The 22,478-nt window shown below is 39.9% G+C and overlaps 2 protein-coding genes and 1 long non-coding RNA gene across 3 annotated transcripts in view; 1 reads left to right on the forward strand and 2 right to left on the reverse strand.

Annotated features, from left to right (window-relative positions):
- Positions 1–962: 962 nt before the first annotated feature.
- tubb2 (tubulin, beta 2A class IIa) lies at positions 963–10,937 on the reverse strand. Its single transcript, NM_001024422.1, is given in 4 exon segments — positions 963–2,271; positions 4,815–4,925; positions 8,279–8,387; positions 10,870–10,937. Coding segments are annotated over 4 exon segments (1,350 nt in total). The 5' UTR covers positions 10,927–10,937; the 3' UTR covers positions 963–1,198.
- On the forward strand, positions 7,821–10,964 carry LOC147846183 (uncharacterized). Its single transcript, XR_015478107.1, has 2 exons — positions 7,821–9,995; positions 10,059–10,964. It is a non-coding gene; the product is annotated as an uncharacterized LOC147846183 (long non-coding RNA).
- A 3,076-nt stretch (positions 10,965–14,040) lies between these two features.
- slc22a23a (solute carrier family 22 member 23a) overlaps positions 14,041–22,478 on the reverse strand; it is a 72,193-nt gene continuing 63,755 nt past the window's right edge. The window contains 2 exon segments of the mRNA NM_001351708.1: positions 14,041–16,897; positions 19,166–19,289. Coding sequence (NP_001338637.1) covers positions 15,526–16,897; positions 19,166–19,289 — 1,496 coding nt within the window. The 3' untranslated portion in view covers positions 14,041–15,525.

Here is a 22,478-nt window from a genome sequence, read left to right on the forward strand (position 1 = left end):
TTGGATCTGTTCTATTCATATTGAACCATCATCCTAGTTTTAAAAACGTTATATTAAAATACTTGTTATCACTAAGCTGAGTGATCGGGGGAGAAGGGACTTAGTCAGAGAGGTGATCAATAACCTGATGGTCACTCTGTCTGAGCTCCAGCATTCATCTGTGGAGAGAGGAGAACCTTGCAGAAGGATAACCATCTGTGCCGCAATCCACCAGTCAGGCCTGTATGGTAGACCGGCCAGATGGAAGACACTCCCCACCTGGAATTTGTCAAAAGGCATCTGAAGGACTCTCAGACCATCAGAAACTAAACTCTGCCCTGATGAGACTCAAACTGAACTCATTGGAGTGAACGCCAGGCGTTACGTTTGGAGAAAACCAGGCAGCACTCATTATCAGGCTAACAGCATCCCTACAGTGAAGCATGGTGGTGTTGGCATCATGCTGTGGGGATGTGTTTCAGCAGCAGGAACTGGAAGACTAGTCAGGATAGAGGGAAAGATGAATGCAGCAATGTACAGAGACATCCCGAATGAAGACCTGCTGCAGAGTGCTCTCGACCTCAGACTGGGGTCATCTTCCAGCTTTTGACCCAAAGCACACCACCAAAATATCAATGGAGTGGCTTCACAATGACTCGGTGAATGTCTGTGAGTGGCCCAGCCAGAGCCCAGACCTAAATCCTATTGAACATCTCTGGAGAGATCTGAAAATGGCAGTACACCGTTGCTTCCCATCTAACCTGATAGTGCTGGAGAGGCACTGCAAAGAGGAACGGGCCAAAATTCCCAAAGACAGCTGTGCCAAGCTTGTGGCATCATATTCAAGAAGACTTGAGGCTGTAATCGCTGCCAAAGGTGCATCAACATAGTGTTGAGCAGAGGCTGTGGATACTGATGTACATGTGAATATACAAATATATCTGTACGTTTGAGCAACTTTTGACAGGAGACGGAGTCATTTCTATTAGTGAGATCTTTTTTATTTTACATGGCATCTGCAGTGTGAAGCATATGTTACAAAACATATCATAAGTGTACCTTGTTTGTTCCACAAGATTGCATCTTTCCTTAAAATCGATTAACACAGTAGCACCTTTTGAACTATGATGAAGCAGCACTGTTTGCATTGCTATGGCAACTCAGATCATTCTAGAAGCAATGAAAACTACATGGCTTATCAGCAGATCACTGAGCTCTCCTAATGGCGGACGTCTTCCTCATCTTCAAGATCGTCTTCCTCGTATTCGCCCATTTCATCAGCGGTTGCGTCTTGGTACTGCTGATACTCGGAGACCAGATCATTCATATTGCTTTCCGCCTCGGTGAACTCCATCTCGTCCATCCCCTCGCCAGTGTACCAGTGCAGGAAAGCCTTGCGTCTGAACATAGCCGTGAACTGCTCGGAAATCCTACGGAAGAGCTCCTGGATGGCTGTGCTGTTGCCGATGAACGTTGCGGACATTTTCAAGCCACGCGGAGGGATGTCGCAGACTGCGGTCTTGACGTTATTCGGGATCCACTCTACAAAATAGCTGCTGTTCTTGTTCTGGACGCTGAGCATCTGCTCGTCCACTTCTTTCATAGACATGCGGCCACGGAAGATGGCGGCCACTGTCAGGTAGCGCCCATGGCGCGGATCACAGGCGGCCATCATGTTTTTAGCATCGAACATCTGTTGTGTTAGCTCTGGAACAGATAGCGCACGGTATTGCTGGCTGCCGCGACTTGTTAGCGGTGCAAATCCCGGCATGAAGAAGTGAAGACGAGGGAAGGGCACCATGTTGACTGCTAGCTTGCGGAGATCTGCGTTTAGTTGACCTGGGAAGCGCAGACATGTGGTCACTCCACTCATAGTCGCGGAAACCAGATGGTTCAGATCACCGTAAGTTGGCGTGGTGAGTTTAAGTGTGCGAAAGCAAATATCGTAGAGCGCTTCGTTATCAATGCTGAAGGTCTCGTCTGTGTTTTCCACTAGCTGGTGCACTGAGAGCGTAGCGTTGTAGGGCTCTACTACAGTGTCGGACACTTTTGGGGAAGGCATGACGCTGAAGGTGTTCATGATGCGGTCGGGATACTCTTCACGGATTTTGCTGATTAGCAGTGTTCCCATACCGGATCCAGTGCCTCCGCCGAGAGAGTGTGTGAGCTGGAAGCCCTGCAGACAGTCGCAGTTTTCGGACTCTTTCCTTACTACATCCAGGACTGAGTCCACTAGCTCTGCGCCCTCTGTGTAGTGGCCTTTAGCCCAGTTGTTTCCAGCTCCGCTCTGACCTAAAAAAAAAGGCAATGTGTCCCAGTTTAGTGACAGCTTGGTTTAAAACATACAGCACTAGCGGCGTTTCCATCCACCTGTTTTTATGCGCATTTTGGAATATCACATTAAAATGCCAAGATGTGCATACATTGAAAGCATATAAAAAATCAGTATGAACTTCTTATCTTAAAAAATCTGCTTCAGCTATGATGGAAACACAAATTCCAGCTTGCGGATCACACAAGTCTTGTGATTTTGCCTCAACAGATCATGTGATAGCCAAAATAGTGGGAAGTATCAGGTGTGTTTGAGTGGATGATGTGGTCCCAACATGTTTAAATGTTATATGCGAGTGGAGATTATACTAAAATAATACGACTTTGATATGACGCGTCTGCCTGTTCTAAGATGCAATTGAGTTATTATATACAAAAAAGGCCTTCTCCTAATGCAGGAACTTCCATTTTTCTTTTGATATTCGGCATCAGTTTATCATGGAGTGACTATTTTTGTTTTCTTGGACTCATTGGATGGAAACACTGCTGTGTTCACAAATGTTTTATGCATTATTCCAGTTTTGCGCATAAACTTAATTAGCATCTTATGATGGAAACATTCCTACTGACTGATGGGATAGAATGATATGATATGGATGATGACCGGTTTCAAGTTTCAAACCAGTTTCAATATTTATTGCCCCTCCCTAAATACACAATAACCCCTCCCTAAATGACTGATAGCCCCTCCCTAAATGTCTGATAGCCTCTGCCCAAATGACATGACTGAAAATCCCTCCCTAAATGACTGATAGCCCTTGCCTAAAGGATACCCCCCCCCCCCACACACACACACTTAATGATCAATTGCCCCTCCCCAAATGACCGATAGACGAATCACCCATAGCCCCTCCCTAAATGACCGATTGCCGCAACCCCCCTACCCCCAGTAGCCTCTCCACAAATGACTTGACTAAAACCCTAAATGACTGATAGCCCCTGCCTAAAGGACTAATACCCCCTCTCTAATTGACTAGTAGCCTCCCCAATGACTGATAGCCCCTCTCTAAATGTTTGATACTCTCGCCCTAAATGACTGATAGCCCTTCCCTAAATGACCGATAGACCCTCCCTAAAGGACTGATAGCCCCCTCCCTAAATTACCATGACTGATAGCCCCTCCCTAAATTACCAGTAGCCTCTCCTTAAATGACAAATAAACCCTTCCCAAATGACAAATAGCCCCATCCCCGAATGACAGATAGCCCCACCCTAAATGAGCAATACCCCCTCCCCAAATGACAGATAGCCCCACCTTAAATGACCAATAGCCCCTCCCCAAATGACAGATAGCCCCACCCTAAATGACCAATAGCCCCTCCCCAAATGACAAAGAGCCCCACCCTCAATGACTAATAGCCCCTCCACAAATGACAGATAGCCCCACCCTAAATGACTAACAGCCCCTCCCCAAATGACAGATAGCCCCACCCTCAATGACTAATAGCCCCTCCCCAAATGACAGAGAGCCCCACCCTCAATGACAGATAGCCCCACCCTAAATGACCAATAGCCCCTCCCCAAATGACAGAGCCCCACCCTCAATGACTAATAGCCCCTCCACAAATGACAGATAGCCTCACCCTAAATGACTAATAGCCCCTCCCCAAATGACAGAGAGCCCCACCCTCAATGACTAATAGCCCCTCCACAAATGACAGATAGCCCCACCCTAAATGACCAATAGCCCCTCCCCAAATGACAAAGAGCCCCACCCTCAATGACTAATAGCCCCTCCACAAATGACAGATAGCCCCACCCTAAATGACTAATAGCCCCTCCCCAAATGACAGAGAGCCCCACCCTCAATGACTAATAGCCCCTCCACAAATGACAGATAGCCCCACCCTAAATGACCAATAGCCCCTCCCCAAATGACAAAGAGCCCCACCCTCAATGACTAATAGCCCCTCCACAAATGACAGATAGCCCCACCCTAAATGACTAATAGCCCCTCCCCAAATGACAGAGAGCCCCACCCTCAATGACTAATAGCCCCTCCACAAATGACAGATAGCCCCACCCTAAATGACCAATAGCCCCTCCCCAAATGACAAAGAGCCCCACCCTCAATGACTAATAGCCCCTCCACAAATGACAGATAGCCCCACCCTAAATGACCAATAGCCCCTCCCCAAATGACAAAGAGCCCCACCCTCAATGACTAATAGCCCCTCCACAAATGACAGATAGCCCCACCCTAAATGACTAATAGCCCCTCCCCAAATGACAAAGAGCCCCACCCTCAATGACTAATAGCCCCTCCACAAATGACAGATAGCCCCACCCTCAATGACTAATAGCCCCTCCACAAATGACAGATAGCCCCACCCTAAATGACTAATAGCCTCTCCCCAAAATGTCTAATACCCCTGCCCTAAATGACTGATACCCCTGTCCTGAATGAGGGACCAATGTCCATGAGTAAAGGGTGATTAAATAAACTTCTTTTTAATTCCTTGACACCTTGAATCTGTTGTTGTGTGTCGGATTCATGAACATACCAAACACAAAATTATCAGGTCTGAAGATTTGTCCGAACGGGCCGGAGCGAACCGAGTCCATGGTGCCAGGCTCCAGGTCCACCAGGATGGCACGAGGGACGAATTTATTTCCTGTCAAAGACAAAACACTTGTTATAAACATCCAGGAAAAAAAGGAGATGTACCACTTTAAATCCATGACTGCACAGTAAATGCTGAGTAAGTGCCACGTCATCCATCTTCACATCCAGAGAGAACAACAGCAGCTACACACGACCTGCTCTCTCCGGAACAATGAAGACACACGGCCTGCCTGTATATCGATGATCTGTTCTATTAAAGGGGTAGTTCACTAAAAAATTAGTGTCATCATTTGCTTGCTTGTTTAAAACCTCTGCTGCTGAACACAAAAGAAGATACTTAGAAAAATGCTTGTAGCTGCACTCATTGACTTCCATAGTAAACATAATAGTTTTAATAACTCATTTCTAATCACTGATTTATTTTCTCTTTGCCATGATGACAGCACATAATATTAGACTAGATATTCTTCAAGACACTAGTATACAGGTTGAAGTGACATGTAAAGGCTTAACTAGGGTAATTAGGGTAAAGTTAGTGTAATTAGGCAAGTCATTGTATAACAGTGGTTTGTTCTGGACACAATCCAAAATTAATATTGCTTAAGGGGGCTAATAATATTGACCTTAAAATGGCTTTAAAACAATTAAGAGCTGCTTTTATTTTAGCCGAAATAAAACAAATAAGACTTTATACAGAAGAAAAAATATTATAGGAAATACTGTGAAGAATTCCTGAATCTGTTCAACACCAGTTGGGAAAAGAAAAGTAAAATTGACAGAATTTTGACGTCATTGTATGTCAAATGTACCAGCTACCAGCATTCTTCAAACTATCTTCTTCTGTGTTTATCAGATTTAATGATTAAAACCATTTGAGAGAGCATAAATGATGCTATAATATACATTTTGGGATGAACTATCCCTTTAAGCCTCACTTTTCTTTTTAGTGAAGTCTATTAAAGTCACTGCAAAATGATACTAAAATTAAATGCATTAAATTACAATGTTTACAACCTGTTTGAGGAGACTCCAGCTCAATATTAGGACACTTTAAAATGCCATATGACCTGCTCTTTAATGTTTGTTTGGCATTCAGTTTGAAATCAGAGTCTTGTTCAATTTTGGGTGAACTTTTCCTATTATTATGCCGCTTTTTACAGGCTGCAAAATAAGTCTCTGACGTCCCTAGAAGTTTCAGCTCAAAATACCTCACAGATATGAGCCCCTTTCACACATACAGACATTTCCGGGAAATTCCCGGCAATTTTCCAGATAGGTCTGTATGTGTGAACTGGCCCTTTTTGAAAAAAACGGCAGATTTGTTCTGGCTAAATTCTGGTCTTTGTAATAAACTCCTTTAGAGTTAAAATCAACTCGATCTGAGTGTACATGCGTGACCATCAAATTTACTCCCCTTCAGAGTTAAAATCACTCTGCTTTTGGAGTTAAACTTTAACACTTTCTGGAGTTAAAATTGTAATCCTGCAGAGAGTAATTTTACATCTGGGTATAATAGGAACTGCTTACCAATGTAAAAATTTTACACTTCTTAGAGTTAAAATGTACTTCAAGCAATATATATATATATATATATATATATGAAAATAATTAACTGATGCAATACTTTTTACTTACTGCTTTTAATTATGCAATCCACACATTAGATTTAGAAATTCCATCAATGGACACGCTTTGAAATTAATTGTCACGATAGCATTAAATCTAACAGCAAGTCACAGTACAAAACAAAACACCTACAGCAAAACGCATTTCTGTCACAAAATATACAACATTTTGAAAAAGCTTTTAGAATTGTATAACGATGCTCAAACAACGAAGAACATTACTCCAGTTCTTTTGTGCTGCTCGGCAGGGTTGTGTAAAACCAAACTTTCTAAAAATTTAACTCCAAAAATGTCACTCTTTCACACTTTTTTGCCTAACTCTTAAATTTTCAACTCCAGAAATTTGCTGTGTATCTTCCGAAGTTGTAACATTAGCGGTAATTTGCCGGAATGCTGCGCTGTGTGAACGCAGAAGGAAGATTGCTGGAAAAAGGAGATTTGGGGTCTGGATGCAGACCTGGTGCAGTGCAATTTGAGCTGCATCCAATGCTTTTTAATATGCACACCTAACCCCACCCATCACAGTGACATCACTCGCTCCATTTGAGTGCATTGTGTCTGACATTGCATCGCTGTGTGATGCAGTCTCAGCTTGCATCATAAAGGCTGCACCAGATACTATTAGGAAAAAGAGCGTGTGCACGTCTAACGTGCGGTTTTTGAAAATAAAAGCCTTTGAAAATTTTTCCAGACACATTTAGCTGCTGGATGTTACTCAGATCAGGTGTATATGTTCCTTCCTAATGCCAACCGTGTCAATAAATATCGATGAGATGCTTATGATAAGCCGTTGTTTGTTTACCTTCAAGTTCTGACGCGTGCACACACAAACCAAGTACATCTCGACACGCGAAAGTGTTTCTCTCTATATGTTTACATTGAAGTTGTTCGCAATACTGATCCATGCACAGAGTTTGTAATGTTGTCAAATGTTTACAGATACAAGCACATATCTGGTTAATGATGCCAGAATTTACCGGTATTTTGGAATGGATGTGTGAACGGTCTTTTCCAGAAAAAATCCGTAACGTCCTCGTCTGTGTGAACAGCGCTTTTTTTGATTTTACTGTTTAAGTTGTTCTGGAAATTGTCTGTATATTTACCGGTTGCACTGTGTGAAAGGCGCTAATGTTTTATACATCTTCGAAACTGCATCTCTTATGGGCTTTGAATCTAATTGTGGCGTTTTGGCGACTGCTGCTTTAAATGTAAATGAGATCGCCCTTTTCAAAAAAAGGGCGGAGCTACAAATGCATGTGTGTCAGCATAGTGGCAGATTAAAAAACAAGAGTAAAGAGTGATATAATCACTAGTGGGCGGGGCTTTCCCCTCACTGATGACATCATACGAAGGGAGAATGTCAATCAAAGTGTTTCTGCAGACTGTTCTCATCAAGTCTGATTATAAACAATTGAATTAACACATTGTATATCATTAGAAGCTGCTTATATTCACAGACTGTCACCACACAATTGTGTATAAACCCCTTATAAAGTGATTCCTCCCTAATAGGTCACATTTAATATAACACACTTGAATTAGAAGCACAGAAATGGAAGTAAATACTGTGATCTGTTACACACTAGACAAAGTGGCTAGTAATTACATCTGGTGACCAATCTGCAAAATGGAGGTCAGATATTGACGTTTTCTCAGAGGAGCAGGGCTGGAGACATGACAGTCTGCACCACACAGCGTATTAATACTTAATGAACACAGACAGATTGGACTCTAGCTACCATGAAACAAATAATAAGACTAAATGTTAATTTCTTACCAGATGCTTCATTGTAATACACATTGATCCTCTCCAGCTGCAGTTCACTGTCTCCTTGATAACTGCCGGTGGGGTCGATCCCGTGCTCGTCACTGATCACCTCCCAAAACTGAAACGCAGGAGAGCTTTAATGCTAACAAATGCTTTATTGATGCTATTTTAGCTGATTAGACATCCCAGAATCAACACTGTCAAATCTTAAAGGGATAGTTCACCCCAAAAGTGAAAATTCTGTCATTCTTTACTCATTTCAAAAAGCTTCTTTCTTCCATTAAACACAAAAGAAGATACTTTGAAAAATGCTGAAAACCGGTAACCCATGACTTCCATGGTACTTGTTTTTTCTGTGGAGGTTAACTGTTCAGCTTTCTTTCAAAATAATAGAAATAAACTCTAGAATGAAATTCATTAAGTCTTGGAATCACTTAAGCGTAAATCTATGTTTGTTTTTTTTAAATCTCAGCATGAACTATCTATTTAAAATAAATTTTAATTTTAAGAGTTGAGTATATAGATACAGGAGGTGTGAAGTCCCAGATGTATTTAAGATGTATTTAAAGATGCACTTTAAAAAGTGTTTGGTCTGGAAAACATCTTTAAAACGTCTTTCAAATGTATTTTTAATGATCATTTGAAACTTTAAACATCTTAAAGACGTATTATAAACATCTATTTGACATTAGGCAGGAGATATTAAAACTGTTAATATCTTAAGCACATAAAAACATCTATTTAACATCAGTTGGGAGATAATAACTTTAAACATCCTAAAGACATTAAAACACGTATATTTGACATCAGTCAGGAGATATTAAAACTTTAAATATCCTAAAGACAAATAATGAACATCTATCTGACATAAGTCAGTATATATTAAAACTGTTAATATATTAAACACGTATTATAAACATCTGTTTACCATCAGTCAGAAGATATTAACTTTAGACATTTTAAAGACGTATTATAAACATCTATTTAACATCGGTCAGAAGATACTAACTTCAAACATCCTAAAGACTATTATAAACATCTTTTTGACAAAAGTCTGGAGATATTTAAAGTACATCTTTAAAATGTTTAAAGTTTTAATATCTATTTAACGTCAGTCAGGAGATATTAAAACTTTAAACATCTAAAAGCCATTAAAAAACGTCTATTTGACATCAGTCAGGACATATTAAAACTTTAAACATCTAAAAGACATATAAACATCTATATAACATCAGTTAGGAGATAATAAAACTTTAAACATCTTAAAGGCATATTATAAACATCTATATTACATCAGTGAGGAGATATTAAAACTTCAAACATCTAAAAGACATATTATAAACATCTATATAACATCAGTTAGGAAATATTAAAACTTTAAACATCTAAAAGATGTATTATAAATATCTATTTAACGTCAGTCAGGAGATATTAAATCTTTAAACATCTAAAAGACATTAAAAAACGTCTATTTGACATCAGTCAGGAGATATTAAAACTTTAAACATCTAAAAGACATATAAACATCTATATAACATCAGTTAGGAGATATTAAAACTTTAAACATCTTAAAGGCATATTATAAACATCTATATTACATCAGTGAGGAGATATTAAAACTTCAAACATCTAAAAGACATATTATAAACATCTATATAACATCAGTTAGAAGATAATAAAACTTTAAACATCTTAAAGGCATATTATAAACATCTATATAACATCAGTTAGGAAATATTAAAACTTTAGACATCTAAAAGATGTATTATAGATATATATTTAACGTCAGGGAGGAGATATTAAAACTTTAAACATCTAAAAGACATTAAAAAACGTCTATTTGACATCAGTCAGGAGATATTAAAACTTTAAACATCTGAAAGACATATTATAAACATCTATATAACATCAGTGAGGAGATATTAAAACTTTAAACATCTGAAAGACATATTATAAACATCTATATAACATCAGTGAGGAGATATTAAAACTTTAAACATCTTAAAGGCATATTATAAACATCTATATAACATCAGTGAGGAGATATTAAAACTTTAAACATCTTAAAGGCATATTATAAACATCTATTTACCACCAGCCAGGGGATATCACATATATTTATTGATTATCAAATATTTTGCAAACACATTATAAAAATTCCGCTTTCAGATGCATAACATTTTATACATCTGAGAAAACCTTTTAGGAAAAGCCAAAAGGCCCAAAATCTAAAAATTAGCATGCATGAATAAGCATTTTTTTATACTTGCTTGCAGTGTTACACTTAACTATGCAAATTTGAGTAGTTTCTTCTAAGACATTTGCATATTTGTCAACAAGATCTTCATTTATTTACAAATTGTTAAACTCATCCATCATTTTTGTCTTCTGAATGAGGCACTGCAGACCTTCACCACACCCAATCTCTCTCTCTCTCTCTCTCTCTCTCACACACACACACACAAAACACACTCACCTTCATGCTTGCCCTGCATCTTACAGCAAAGTCACTACACTCTTACTTTAATTATTCTACATTAGAAGTGGATTTTGCTGTTTTCTCGCTTACTAAACACTATAACAAATGTGTAAAATCTCACCTTGGCACCAATCTGGTTGCCGCACTGTCCGGCCTGGATGTGCACGATCTCCCTCATGTTGTCTGTCTGTCGGCGGTGTGTGTGTGTGAGTGAAAGAGTGTGTGTGTGGATGTGCGGTGTGTTTCTGCGGTGGATGCGGATCTGCTGCTCCGTCAGAAAACCTCCGTCAGCCAATCAGGATGCGCCGCGGTGATGCAGTGGAGAGAGAGAGTTTGTGTGTGTGTGTGTGTGTGCGCTGCAGCATCTCCGTCACTAATGCTGATTCAACGAGAGAGCGGCTGTAAAGCGCGCGCCGCCGTCACATTATATTGAGTTATTAGATTCATAAACGTGTTGTAATCCTGGTTTTTGATGTTTGGTTTTTGCGCAGGATGCGAATGTGCGTAACTTTTACTCCCAAATGTTTCCTGCAGAGGGCGGCGAGACTTTAAAACTGAATCTTCAGACACTCAGAGCCAGAAATAAAGAGAAATATGAAGGATTATGTGTTGCGAACATGAATATTAGTCGGTGATAGTAACTACATTTCATCTGCTTAAAGCAAAAGACACAGGTAGTGTGAAGAGAATAGACTAATATTTATTCACCATACTCAGTTTATTAATTAACATTAAAAACGTAAAAAGAAAAAAAAGTATTGTTTATTAAATTGTTTAAATATTCAAATGAGACGTTTAATCTGTAAAAAAAAAAACTAATTTGCATGCTTTTCTAGCACAAAATAGAAACCAGGTTCAAAAGTAAATTATAAACAAATTAATATGAAATAATATATAAATTAATGTATATATATATTAATGTAACATATATATATATGTGTGTGTATATGTGTGTATATGTGTGTGTGTGTGTGTATATATATATATATATATATATATATATATATATATATATATATATATATATTTATATAAATTTATTTATTTATTTATTTATTTGCGTGTTCCAAATATATTTAATAAAAAGTGTCTTATTGTAGAATAAAAACTGAATGTAGATCAACAGATCCAAACATTTTAGAATATTTTACAGTAAATTTTTGCAGGTCAGCAAGACATTTTTTTGTAATCATTTAAATGTAATAATCTTTAGTATGATCACTGATTATTTTACATTTCATTATGTACATCTCAGAATAGGTTTTGTTTCATAAACAAATGTAACATGAAACAATCACAAACTTGTTTAGACACTTTAATTGCTCACTTTCTGTGTATAGATCACTTTTGAGAATGTCATCAGACATCATGATATAATGAATAAACAGAGAGAGAAACTCAAGATAATGTCCTCACCAGACTATAATGCATTTGAGAAAACATCCACAAAATAAAAAGCAGATCATTTAGTAACAGACACATTTGAAATACTCCAGGGCAATAATACTTTTCTTTTTATTGAAGATATTGCAAATAAACTAAACATTACAGCTGGAATGATTAAGAATATCCCACAATCGCTGGAAAAATCCTCTTTTTTTGTGTAAGTGGTCACATTTTCCCATATTTCATATTGAAATACTCTTCCAGTATTCAGCCTGGTTCATAGTGTTGCTGAAGCACACACATACACACACTTTATCTCAGATTTTAGGGGACATTTTTTTTTTCTTTAGACATTACAAAATTAGTAGTTTCATATTACAAACAAAAGAATTCTGAAATGTTTGAAGCATGGATGGCGGACAGTAAATCTGTTATTGCTTTCATCCACAAATGAAAGGATGACGGCTGCACTCATTCCTCTAATTCATCTTTTGTTCTCGTCACTTTAAAGTCGTTCATCCAAAGTTTCATTATAGAGGTTCACATGCTTTTTTGTTTTCTTTTTGTCGTCATCATGAACAATAAATTGCCACACTATACATTCACACAGACTTGGTAATGAAATACCAATGGCCGCACACTCATCGATAGAGAAAAAGCTAAAATTGTTTCTATTTTTGAAGTGAAACAGTCAGTACCACTGTACATCAGTACCACAATTCATAAATTACAAAAGTTTTCACATTCACAAGAAGTCCTGTTGCATTGAATGGTGCAACCCACACTCATTATGGATATGTACCCAGGTCTACATTTCTGGGGGCAGTGAAATACGAAACCGGAGGTACGTCCACTCGCAGTTTTTGTTTTAGTAAATCCACCAAAGGGTGCTGTCGCTTTTTGATGATCTCAAATATTTCTTTTAGCCTCCTCTTCTCACGTAAATCCACCAGAGGGCGCAATATACACTTCAGCCGACCAGGCCAGCTTGCTGTCGAATGACTGACCCATCCACCCCCTTCCCTAAACCCAACCCATAGTGTTTTCAAAAGCAGTCTAGAAAAAGAAAAGGTGCTGCATGATTTCACATTTCCAGTCTGTTGTTTATTTTTTTTACCAGCTAGCTCTCTTCAACTCTCACATGGTCGCCCGCTGAAGCTAAGCAGGTCAAACTTACTGGCCTCTGTCCATCATGGCTTCATAACCATCGCCATATCATAATTGGCTTCATCACTCTGTCTCCTCTCCACCAATCAGCTGGTGTTTGGTGTATACACCTCAGCCAATCCAGACCAACTTGCTGGCGACTAACCGTTTGACGCCCCCACCCCCTTCCCTGAACCCAACCGATAGTGTTTTCAAACGCAATCTAGAAAAAGAAACGCCACCGTCCACCACATTTCCAGTCTGTTGTTTGTTTATTTACCAGCTAGCTCTCTGCAACTCTCACATGGTCGCCCGCTGAAGCTAAGCAGGGCTGCGGCTGGTCAATACCTGAATGGGAGACCATATGGGAAAGCTAGGTTGCTGTCGGAAGTGGTTTAAGTGAGGCCAGTAGGGGGCGCTCAACCTGTGGTCTGTGTGGGTCCTAACGCCCCAGTATATTGATGAAGACTCTATACTGCTCAGTGAGCGCCGTCTTTCAGATGAGACGTTAAAGGTCCCGACTCTCTGTGGTTGTTAAAAATCCCAGGATGTCCTTCTAAAAATTAAGGGGTTTAACCACGGCAATTAACTGGCCTCTGTCCATCATGGCCTCCTAATCATCCCCATATCAGAATTGGCTTCATCACTGTTTCCTCTCCACCAATCGGCTGGTGTTTGGTGTATACACCTCAGCCAATCCAGACCAACTTGCTGTCAACTAACCATTTGACCCCCCCACCCCCTTCACTGAACCCAACCAATAGTGTTTTCAAACGCAATCTAGAAAAAGAAAAGCAGTCGTCGCTGTGTGATTTCACCACATTTCTGAGCCTGTGGTTTATTTATTAGTTATTTACCTGGTTTCTGGAACCGTTCTTTGCCAGACTTGAACCATGTTTTCGCCTTCAACTCAAGTCTGCCGATATACGCGGCGAGCCACTGCGCAAACTGGTAACATCGATATAGCCATCTGTACAGAATTAATTGGTCAGCTAGTAATGCAAAAAGGAACCGAAGCTGTCGGCATTGTCATAACACCCCGTAGAGTTCATTTTAAAGACAAACTGCAGCCAGATCTACCTCTGACTACATAATTAGCGTTCTCCAGAAATATAAACAGGGGTACGTATCCACAATAAGCCTGTGTTGGTATTGTGGGTCACATAGACAGTGTTACACAACAACAGAGTATCATCTGTATTCCTCAAACTATCATTTTTTCCTTAAGGAATCTAGTGATTAGCTTAAAAAAACATACCACACAAATACCAGCTCGAGCAGCACTTGTGTAGTACTTCACAGGAATATCGATGTTTTCTGTGTTTTTTCTTTTTTTCATACATTATGAATACAGAAATTAAGTGTTTATTTGACACCTAATTTATAGCGGCATCAAGACACATCGGCAAACATTCCCAGAATAAAATGTACAGTTTATTATTTCGAGAGAGAGAGAGAGAGATTCCCTTTGACGCTGGACTTCACAGATGTCGTTTTCGTTTTTAGACTTGATCACAGGATTCAGAGAAAATTAACAATCACATCTGACCAATCTAGCTGTTAATTACTAATCAGACAAGCAGATCTGAGCAAGCTAATCACTAGATCACACAGACTTCCAGAGTAACGCGAGTGGGAAGTCGCCACCGTTGATGATTTTTAAGATCTAGCTGCCCCCGAAAAAAGAAGCAGATACTGGCACCACAGTAAGTAAGAAGGCTCTTTGAGTTCACAGACGCTCCTGTTTATGGTTGTTCCCTTTCAGTCGAATCCTTTTATAGCTTTTCCTTGCTTCGCCATAATGCATCATGGCTGCAGGAACGAAAAATACCACTAATAATGACTGACGTGAGCCCCCCCAATTCCCAAGGGTTAGTCCACACAAAAATGACAATAATTATCATTCATTATGCACCCTCATGCTGATCCAAATCAATAAAATCTGGGTTCGTCTTTAGAAATGCAAATTAAGACATTTTAGATGAAATCCTGGAGCTCTCCGACCCTCCAAAGACATCAAGGGTCCTGAAACATTCAATCAGTTTTTAGGAACAGGGAAGGGGCACCCCTGATCGAAAACATCTTCAACCCAATTCAATCCAAATATGAATGAAGATCTCAGGTTTGGAATGACATTCGAGTGCGTAATCAATGAGAGAAATTGAATTCTTGCGTGTACAATCCCTTTATTTTGATATCACGCAGTCGGAATAGCAAGTATGCCTGTGCACCAAAAATGTTTCCGTCATGAAGACGTTCCCCCATTGGCAGTATTCGGTAAATCAACGTCCGAAGGTAAACCTGAGTCAATAGGTGAGGAAACGGTGGAGTTCACCATGAGCGGGTTGCCGGATTCTGTAACAGAGTCAGAGTCAGTGCTTGTGGCGTGAGCTGCAAGGAGACTAGTACTACCATTACTTAATGAAGGTGGAGCAGATTCAATAGAGTTCAGCTCAGGTGGAGCGTCTAACTGTAACAATGGGGTGCCAGAATCTATGGGTGGAGCTGCGTTCATTTGACTAGACGGGTCTAGCATTGAGAGTTCAGTTGGGGAAGGGGGTAAGATTTCGGACACTGGATGAGTGTGGGAGTCTATTGAGGAAGAGGGAGGGATGTCATTTAAAAGATTTGGCGATTGTCCAATTGATGATGGGTTGTTGGACTGGGTCAATGCGCAGAGGGGAAGGTCTATAGGGGGTGAAACTGAATCAGTAGAGTCTTCTTCGTTATTTACTTCCAATGGAGATCCTAATGTTGCAGGAATGACTGTGTCCAGAATCGAAGGAAGTTCAGAAGGAACCGGATGGATGGTCAACGAAGTGTCCTCAATTGGAGAAGACAAAACAGCTAGGACGTCATCAGGTGGAGATTCTGGTCGCTTGGACTCTATAGAGTCTACTTCATTACCAACTTCCAATGGAGATCCTACAGCAGCAGGAGGAACGACCGAGTCTAGAATCGAAGGAAGTCCTGTGGGAACAGGATGGATGATCAACGAAGCGTCCTCAACTGCAGAAGACAAAACAGCCAAGACGTCATCAGGTGGAGATTCTGGTCGCTTAGATTTGGGGATGGAGTTAACAGCGAGTGGTGTGGAGGTGTTGGGGATGGTGCCTAGAACAGATTTGGGATGCTCTTCAACGCTTTGCTTGAGTTCATCTTGCCCTTGGGATGAAGTCAAAGTCTCCATGCTTAGCAGTTGCACCTGAGCCGATTCTTGCTGGATGGGGGCGTCTATAAGCATGTGTATGTCGACGGCAGATGAAGCAGTGGAGTCCATAGTGGAAACCGCAGTGGCCGCCGCTTCGTGGAGAGGAGTATCTCCAACTCTTGCGTATTCCCGACTCTCAGATTTGGTCAGCAGAAGACGCTGCTCTCCTGGCTTTCGAGGTGGGAGTAACGGTTGCCGAGTGTAGCTTTCTCCATCTGACAGTGTTTCCGGTAGCGGTTGATTTCTGGTTTCCGGCAAGAGCAGGATGCAGATGATGCAGATCAGAGTGCAGCAGGCGAAAATGATGTGATGCAGGAAATAGCCTTTCTGGTTATGGAGCTCCATGATTGGGGATGTCAGCATGCCAAAACCAGCACTGGCCAACACCAGGCCTAGTCCACCACCCCTACACAGCAAACACAAGAACAAGGCATCACTGACAAGGCAAAGGATGACAGGTCATTGAATTATGTTAGGGATAAAGTACATCCAGGTGGTTGACTTGGCATTTAGGCTCCTAGTCGTAAAGAATTATTCCTTGTAGTGAAAGTGTTTTTGCATTAAAGGGTCACGAAACACCAAGACACATGTGTTTGAGCTGTTGACAGTGGTATATGTGTCCCACACTGCTATAAACACTATTAGGACACCTATATTTCACTAAAAAGTGTATTTTGGTTGTTTTTGCATTATTTCAAGCCAATTCGTACTTCCGGTTTGAAACTAATTTTTGAAGCTGCGTCACGGTCATGAGATAATAGTGTGTATTCCAGCGTGCAGACTGGACGTCTGTGCCAGAGTGAGTCTTATTACGTCTTACAGTGTGAAGCATTAATGCATGAGTAAGGCTTGGTTTAAACCAATCAGCGCGCTCTATTGTGCAACTTCATTAATATTCATTACTGTCACAGTGTTTATACGACAGAGACGCCACGTTGTGTTGGCAAAACAAGCGTGAAGTGTTGCTTTTATAGTTTGCTGTAGTGAAGTTTTGTTTTCATTTTCTCTCTGTGAGAGCTCAGCTGGAGTCACGTGTGGATTAACAGTGTACGCGACGCTCGACAACAATAACTTACGTGTCTAAAGAGGATTATTGTTTACCTGAGAGCTGTTCTCATCTGCAAACGCTGAGATCCGGATTCGCTTGTAGTCTCCTCTTCATAAAGACGCAGCTCTAGTTGCTGGTGATTGTCCTGTCTCTACAGATTTGGTAAGTGAGTGACCAGTGCTCTTTGTTTATTCAGTTTTTTCGTATCGAACAAACTATTGCACCGAGTGTAAACATGCTAGCACCACAACCAAACTTTAACCTCGTGTAGGGTTTTTACCGCATTTAGTGACCGGAATAACACGCGCGGCTTTCTGACACTACCTGTCGAGTGCATCTAAGTTTCCGGGAAATGCTGAGTTTTTTTTTCTCTCATTCGCCGTGCGGTATCAAACATTGCATGAAAAATACACGCTTAGAGCAGTTCCTCGAATCAAATATCTCGTTTGTCGAGAGGGGCATGAATGAAGTCCCTGAATAAAAGAGCCAAACTGCAGTTAAAGTCCACCATTTAATAATTTGGCAAATAATTCGACTACAGATGTCCATGTAAACACAGTCCCTTTCTCCCCTGTGTGTGTGTGTGTTTTGACTCTGAAAGTCAGAGCGCCCAAATAGACACTCCCACACCATGCCTCTTTTCTTCCTCCGACACTCCCCCCTAAACAGAGCTGGACACGCCCACTTTTCTGACTTTTTCCAAAGTAGAGGTGTGAAAACACCCTGCTGAAACGAGTAGGTTTCATGGCCCTTTAAGGTTTACTAATGCCGAATACATGATTTTAGCCTCGAATTTGACTCAGGTTTTGATAAATCGCAGATAAATGCCTGAAATCACAGGCAAAATCGGTGCTCGTTAATGTGAGTAGCAATCATACAGTGTGAACTATACGCTTATTTCACATGGCTGCCATTTTAAAACACGAAAGCGAGGCTGCTGTGGGAAGAAACCCGGAAATATAGGATCAGCACTGCAGCAACATGCTGTGTACTACAAACCTCCAGCTGCTTCTGCGATTTCAAAGCGCAGAAATGGTGAAGACATCACTTTATTATCATTCAGTTCAGTTTCATTTAAACTATTAAAAGCAGATTAGGCATCAAACAGCATTCTCTTTAAGGGTGAAACGCTTAAGTGTTCTCCTAGGATTCAGTTCATAACAGCAGGTACACACCATGGGTACGCTTCCCTGCTTCAGCCTATGTAACCCGGTGAGCGAAAAAGGAGAAGCGGGACAAAAGGAGCACATTATTTTTTCAGAAAACATGAACTAACCACTTTGTTTAACTATTATTATTACCTTTTGGACTATTATGAACTCAGAATGATGGAATGACTCTCTAACAGAGGCTACACGTGAAAACGCAATCCTGATAAAGGTGTCCCGTATCGATGCAAACCGAACTGTTCTGTACCAATCAGTGGAAACGAGCCAATAGAGTTTAATGATGGCTTTGTAGATGATCCATTCATTTTATGGGTATTGTAACAAATAAAAATCACAAGTCTTCTAACCATTTTGTCCATCACTGTATCTGTCTCCCTTACTGCACACTAAGAAGATCTAAAGAAAGACTCGTCTTATTTCATTCCTGCAATCACAGTAGCTTACGCGGTGTGCTCACCTAATAACCGAAGGAGTGATTTCAGCACAAAAGAAGATGCTTAGGTTGCTGACGGCGTGGGAGGAGAACATGCCAATGATGGAGAAAGCCACGGAAAATTTGTCGTTCAGCTCATCAGAGTGTACTGCGGTGAGAGAGAGAGAGAAAAACACAACATGGCGAGTCAGTGATTATTATCTGACCTCAGAAATAAACCACAAACGCAAAGAGCTACAGAAAAAACTGTACAGGTCAAGAAAAAGTGTGAGGTATATTTACTGAAATAAAAACTATTTAAATCAACCTGGATTATATATTGTCTTTGATTAAGTTGATTAATTCACAATTCAGGCTCTCCCCACAAATACAGTATACAGTACTGTATATGACTATATGCAAATCACATATGGATTTCACAACTAAGTCATATATGCAACATATATTACAAAAATAGTTTCTTACATATATATATATATATATATATATATATATATATATATATTTCAACCAATGAAAATTAAAAATATGTATATGTATTTGTTGAAATATATTAGCTTTAATTGTATATTTCATGGCCAGATTTGACCATACAGCAGGGGAAATAAGTATTGAACACGTCACCATTTTTTCAGAAACCATCTTTCTAAAGCTGCTGTTGACTTGAATTTTTCACCCGATGTTGATAACAACCAAAGAAATCCATATATATATACAAAGAAAACTATATTAATTAGTTTATAAAGGAAGTTATGTGTGATAAAATGACATGATGCAGGGAAAAGTATTGAACACATGAAGAAAGGGAGGTGTAGTTGGGCAGTGAAAGCCCAGACAGCAGCTGAAATCTCTCAGTAGTTCTTCAGCACTCCTCTGCCCTTCCTCAGTGTAAATAAGCTGCTTCAGTCCAACATCTACATTAGCAGGAGGATGAAGATGAAGGGTGGACATTTCAGCAAGACTATCATCCAAAACACAGCCGAGGACACTCAGATGCTTTCAGAGAAAGAAAATCAAGCTGTGGAATGGCCCAGCCAATCACCTGAGCCGAATCCAATAGAGAATACCAAATAAAGGTCAGATTTGATAGACGAGACGCACAGAAACATCAAGATTTTGACACTCTGTTGAAGTCTGTGAGAAACTCGCACCTGAGAAGTGCATGTGACTTCATTTTTTCACACGAGAGGCGTCTTTAAAGTACAGTGTTAAATACATTTGAGTAGTTCAGGACTTTCTCCTCCTGTGATTTCAGTGTTATCACACATACTGCAACTCATTTTTCCAGATTTGTTTTGTTTTATTATATGTTCATGTTTGTATTGTTTGGGTTTTTACCTAAATCTGCTTCAATCCCATGTCAACAGCTCCCTTAGAAATATTATTCCCAGGAAAAAACACGACAATGTGTTCAATACTTATTTTCCCCGCTGTACATACATATATACATAAACAGTTGAAGTCAGAAGTATTAGCCCCCCTGTATTTTTTTAAATATATTTTTAGATTTTTCCAAAACATTTCTAAACATAATAGTTTAAATAACTCATTTCTAGTAACTGATTTATTTGGTCTTAGCACATAATATTTGACTAGGTGTTCATCAAGACACTAGTATTCAGCTTAAAGGCTGAATTAGATTAATTTGCATAAAACCTATATTACAAGTATTATGGTTTTGCGTTAACTCTTTTGTCATTTTTGATTGACATGCTAATGGTCTAATCTGATTCAATGATCTATGCTAAGCTAAGCTAAAAGTTCTGGTCCAAGAGATTTGCTGAATGGATTAAAAAATGGTAAAATAAGCCTATGTCCCCCCCAAAAAAGGACAGAAAAGTGCAGCATTTCTTTAAAGGAGCTTCACAGAATATTATTAATTGTTTTATTTTAGCTACAATAAAATCAGTTCTTAATTGTTTTAATTCATGTTAAGGTCAATATTATTAGCCCCCTTAAGATATATTAGTTTTGGATTGTGTCCAGAACAAACCACTGTTATACAATGACTTGCCTAATTACCATAACTTTACCCTAATTACCCTAGTGAAGCCTTTAAATGTCACTTTATGCTGAACACTAGTGTCTTGAAGGATGGATTCAAAGATGGTAAAACTCAAAATAAGCCAATATCCCAAAAAAATAAAGAGAAAGAAAAGTGCAGCATTTCTTTAAAGGAGCTCCACAGACAACACCGGTGCACTGATGCTGAACAATACGAGACAGAGGACAGCGTGACGTCCGGCTAAACTTGACAAACTCTCTCCAGATTTATTCCACAGCCTGCCGATATGAACTCTAGATCCTCATAACAAACCGTGTCTGAACAGGAGATCTGCTCCAGTGACCTGGAACCAAAACTAGATGACGGCTCAGGAAGCAGAACAAAAAAAAAAAACATTTAATCTCCGGACAATATATTTGCCAAGCCTCCTGCTGACCCAGCCAAAATTAGCAAGACGGACTGCCTTCACGGATCTCTGCAATGCAGGAGAAGTGAAGCTGCTTTTTTACATGCATCAGGAGGAGAGGAGCGGGGAGAAATAATGTAAGAAATTATTTTCCTTCGGCTTAGTCTCTGAGTTATCAGAGGTCACCGCAGTGGAATGAACCATCAACTATTCCAGCATATGTTTTACATAGTGGATGCCCTTCAAGTTGCAACCCAGTTCTGGGAAACACCCATACACACTCTCTCACACACACACACTACAGCCAATTTAGCTCATCAGTTCCCCTATAGCGCATGTGTTTGGACTGTGGGGGAAACCGGAGCACCCGGAGGAACCCCAACGCGAACGTGGGAAGAACATGTTACTTGCTGTGAGGCCACTGAGCCATCAAATATGAAATAATAAATGAATAAAAAGACATTAAATGACACTATATTACACATATATTCAACAAAACTGAGGAGAGGTGAAACAATTTGCCCCAGGACACTGAAAATTAACCGATGAGGAGCTGCTCGTGTGAAAATAAACACAGTGCTGTGCTTCACTCTTTAATATAGTAAACAGTCATGAGCAAACTAGCTGTATCAATGCTTTTTCATGCACCGATTAACTCCGATTCTTATTTAGATGCTTTCATTTAAACCCTGGCTGAGCTCATAATGAGGGTTTTCCGCACACGCACACTAGATGGAGCTACTTTATCATGCAATGCTCTCAGATGTCACAGTATGCATGCATATAAATAAATCATGCATTTAAAATCGTTGGATTTTCCACCGTCCAACGCATTAATGTTTATGAAAATAATACACAACAAATAAAGTTAAAGCCAGAATTAATCACCCTCCTCTGATCAAATATTTCCCAAATGATGTTGCACA

This window comes from Danio rerio, chromosome 2 (genome assembly GCF_052040795.2).
Source record: "Danio rerio strain M-AB ecotype USA chromosome 2, GRCz13ab, whole genome shotgun sequence".
NCBI lineage: Eukaryota > Metazoa > Chordata > Actinopteri > Cypriniformes > Danionidae > Danio > Danio rerio.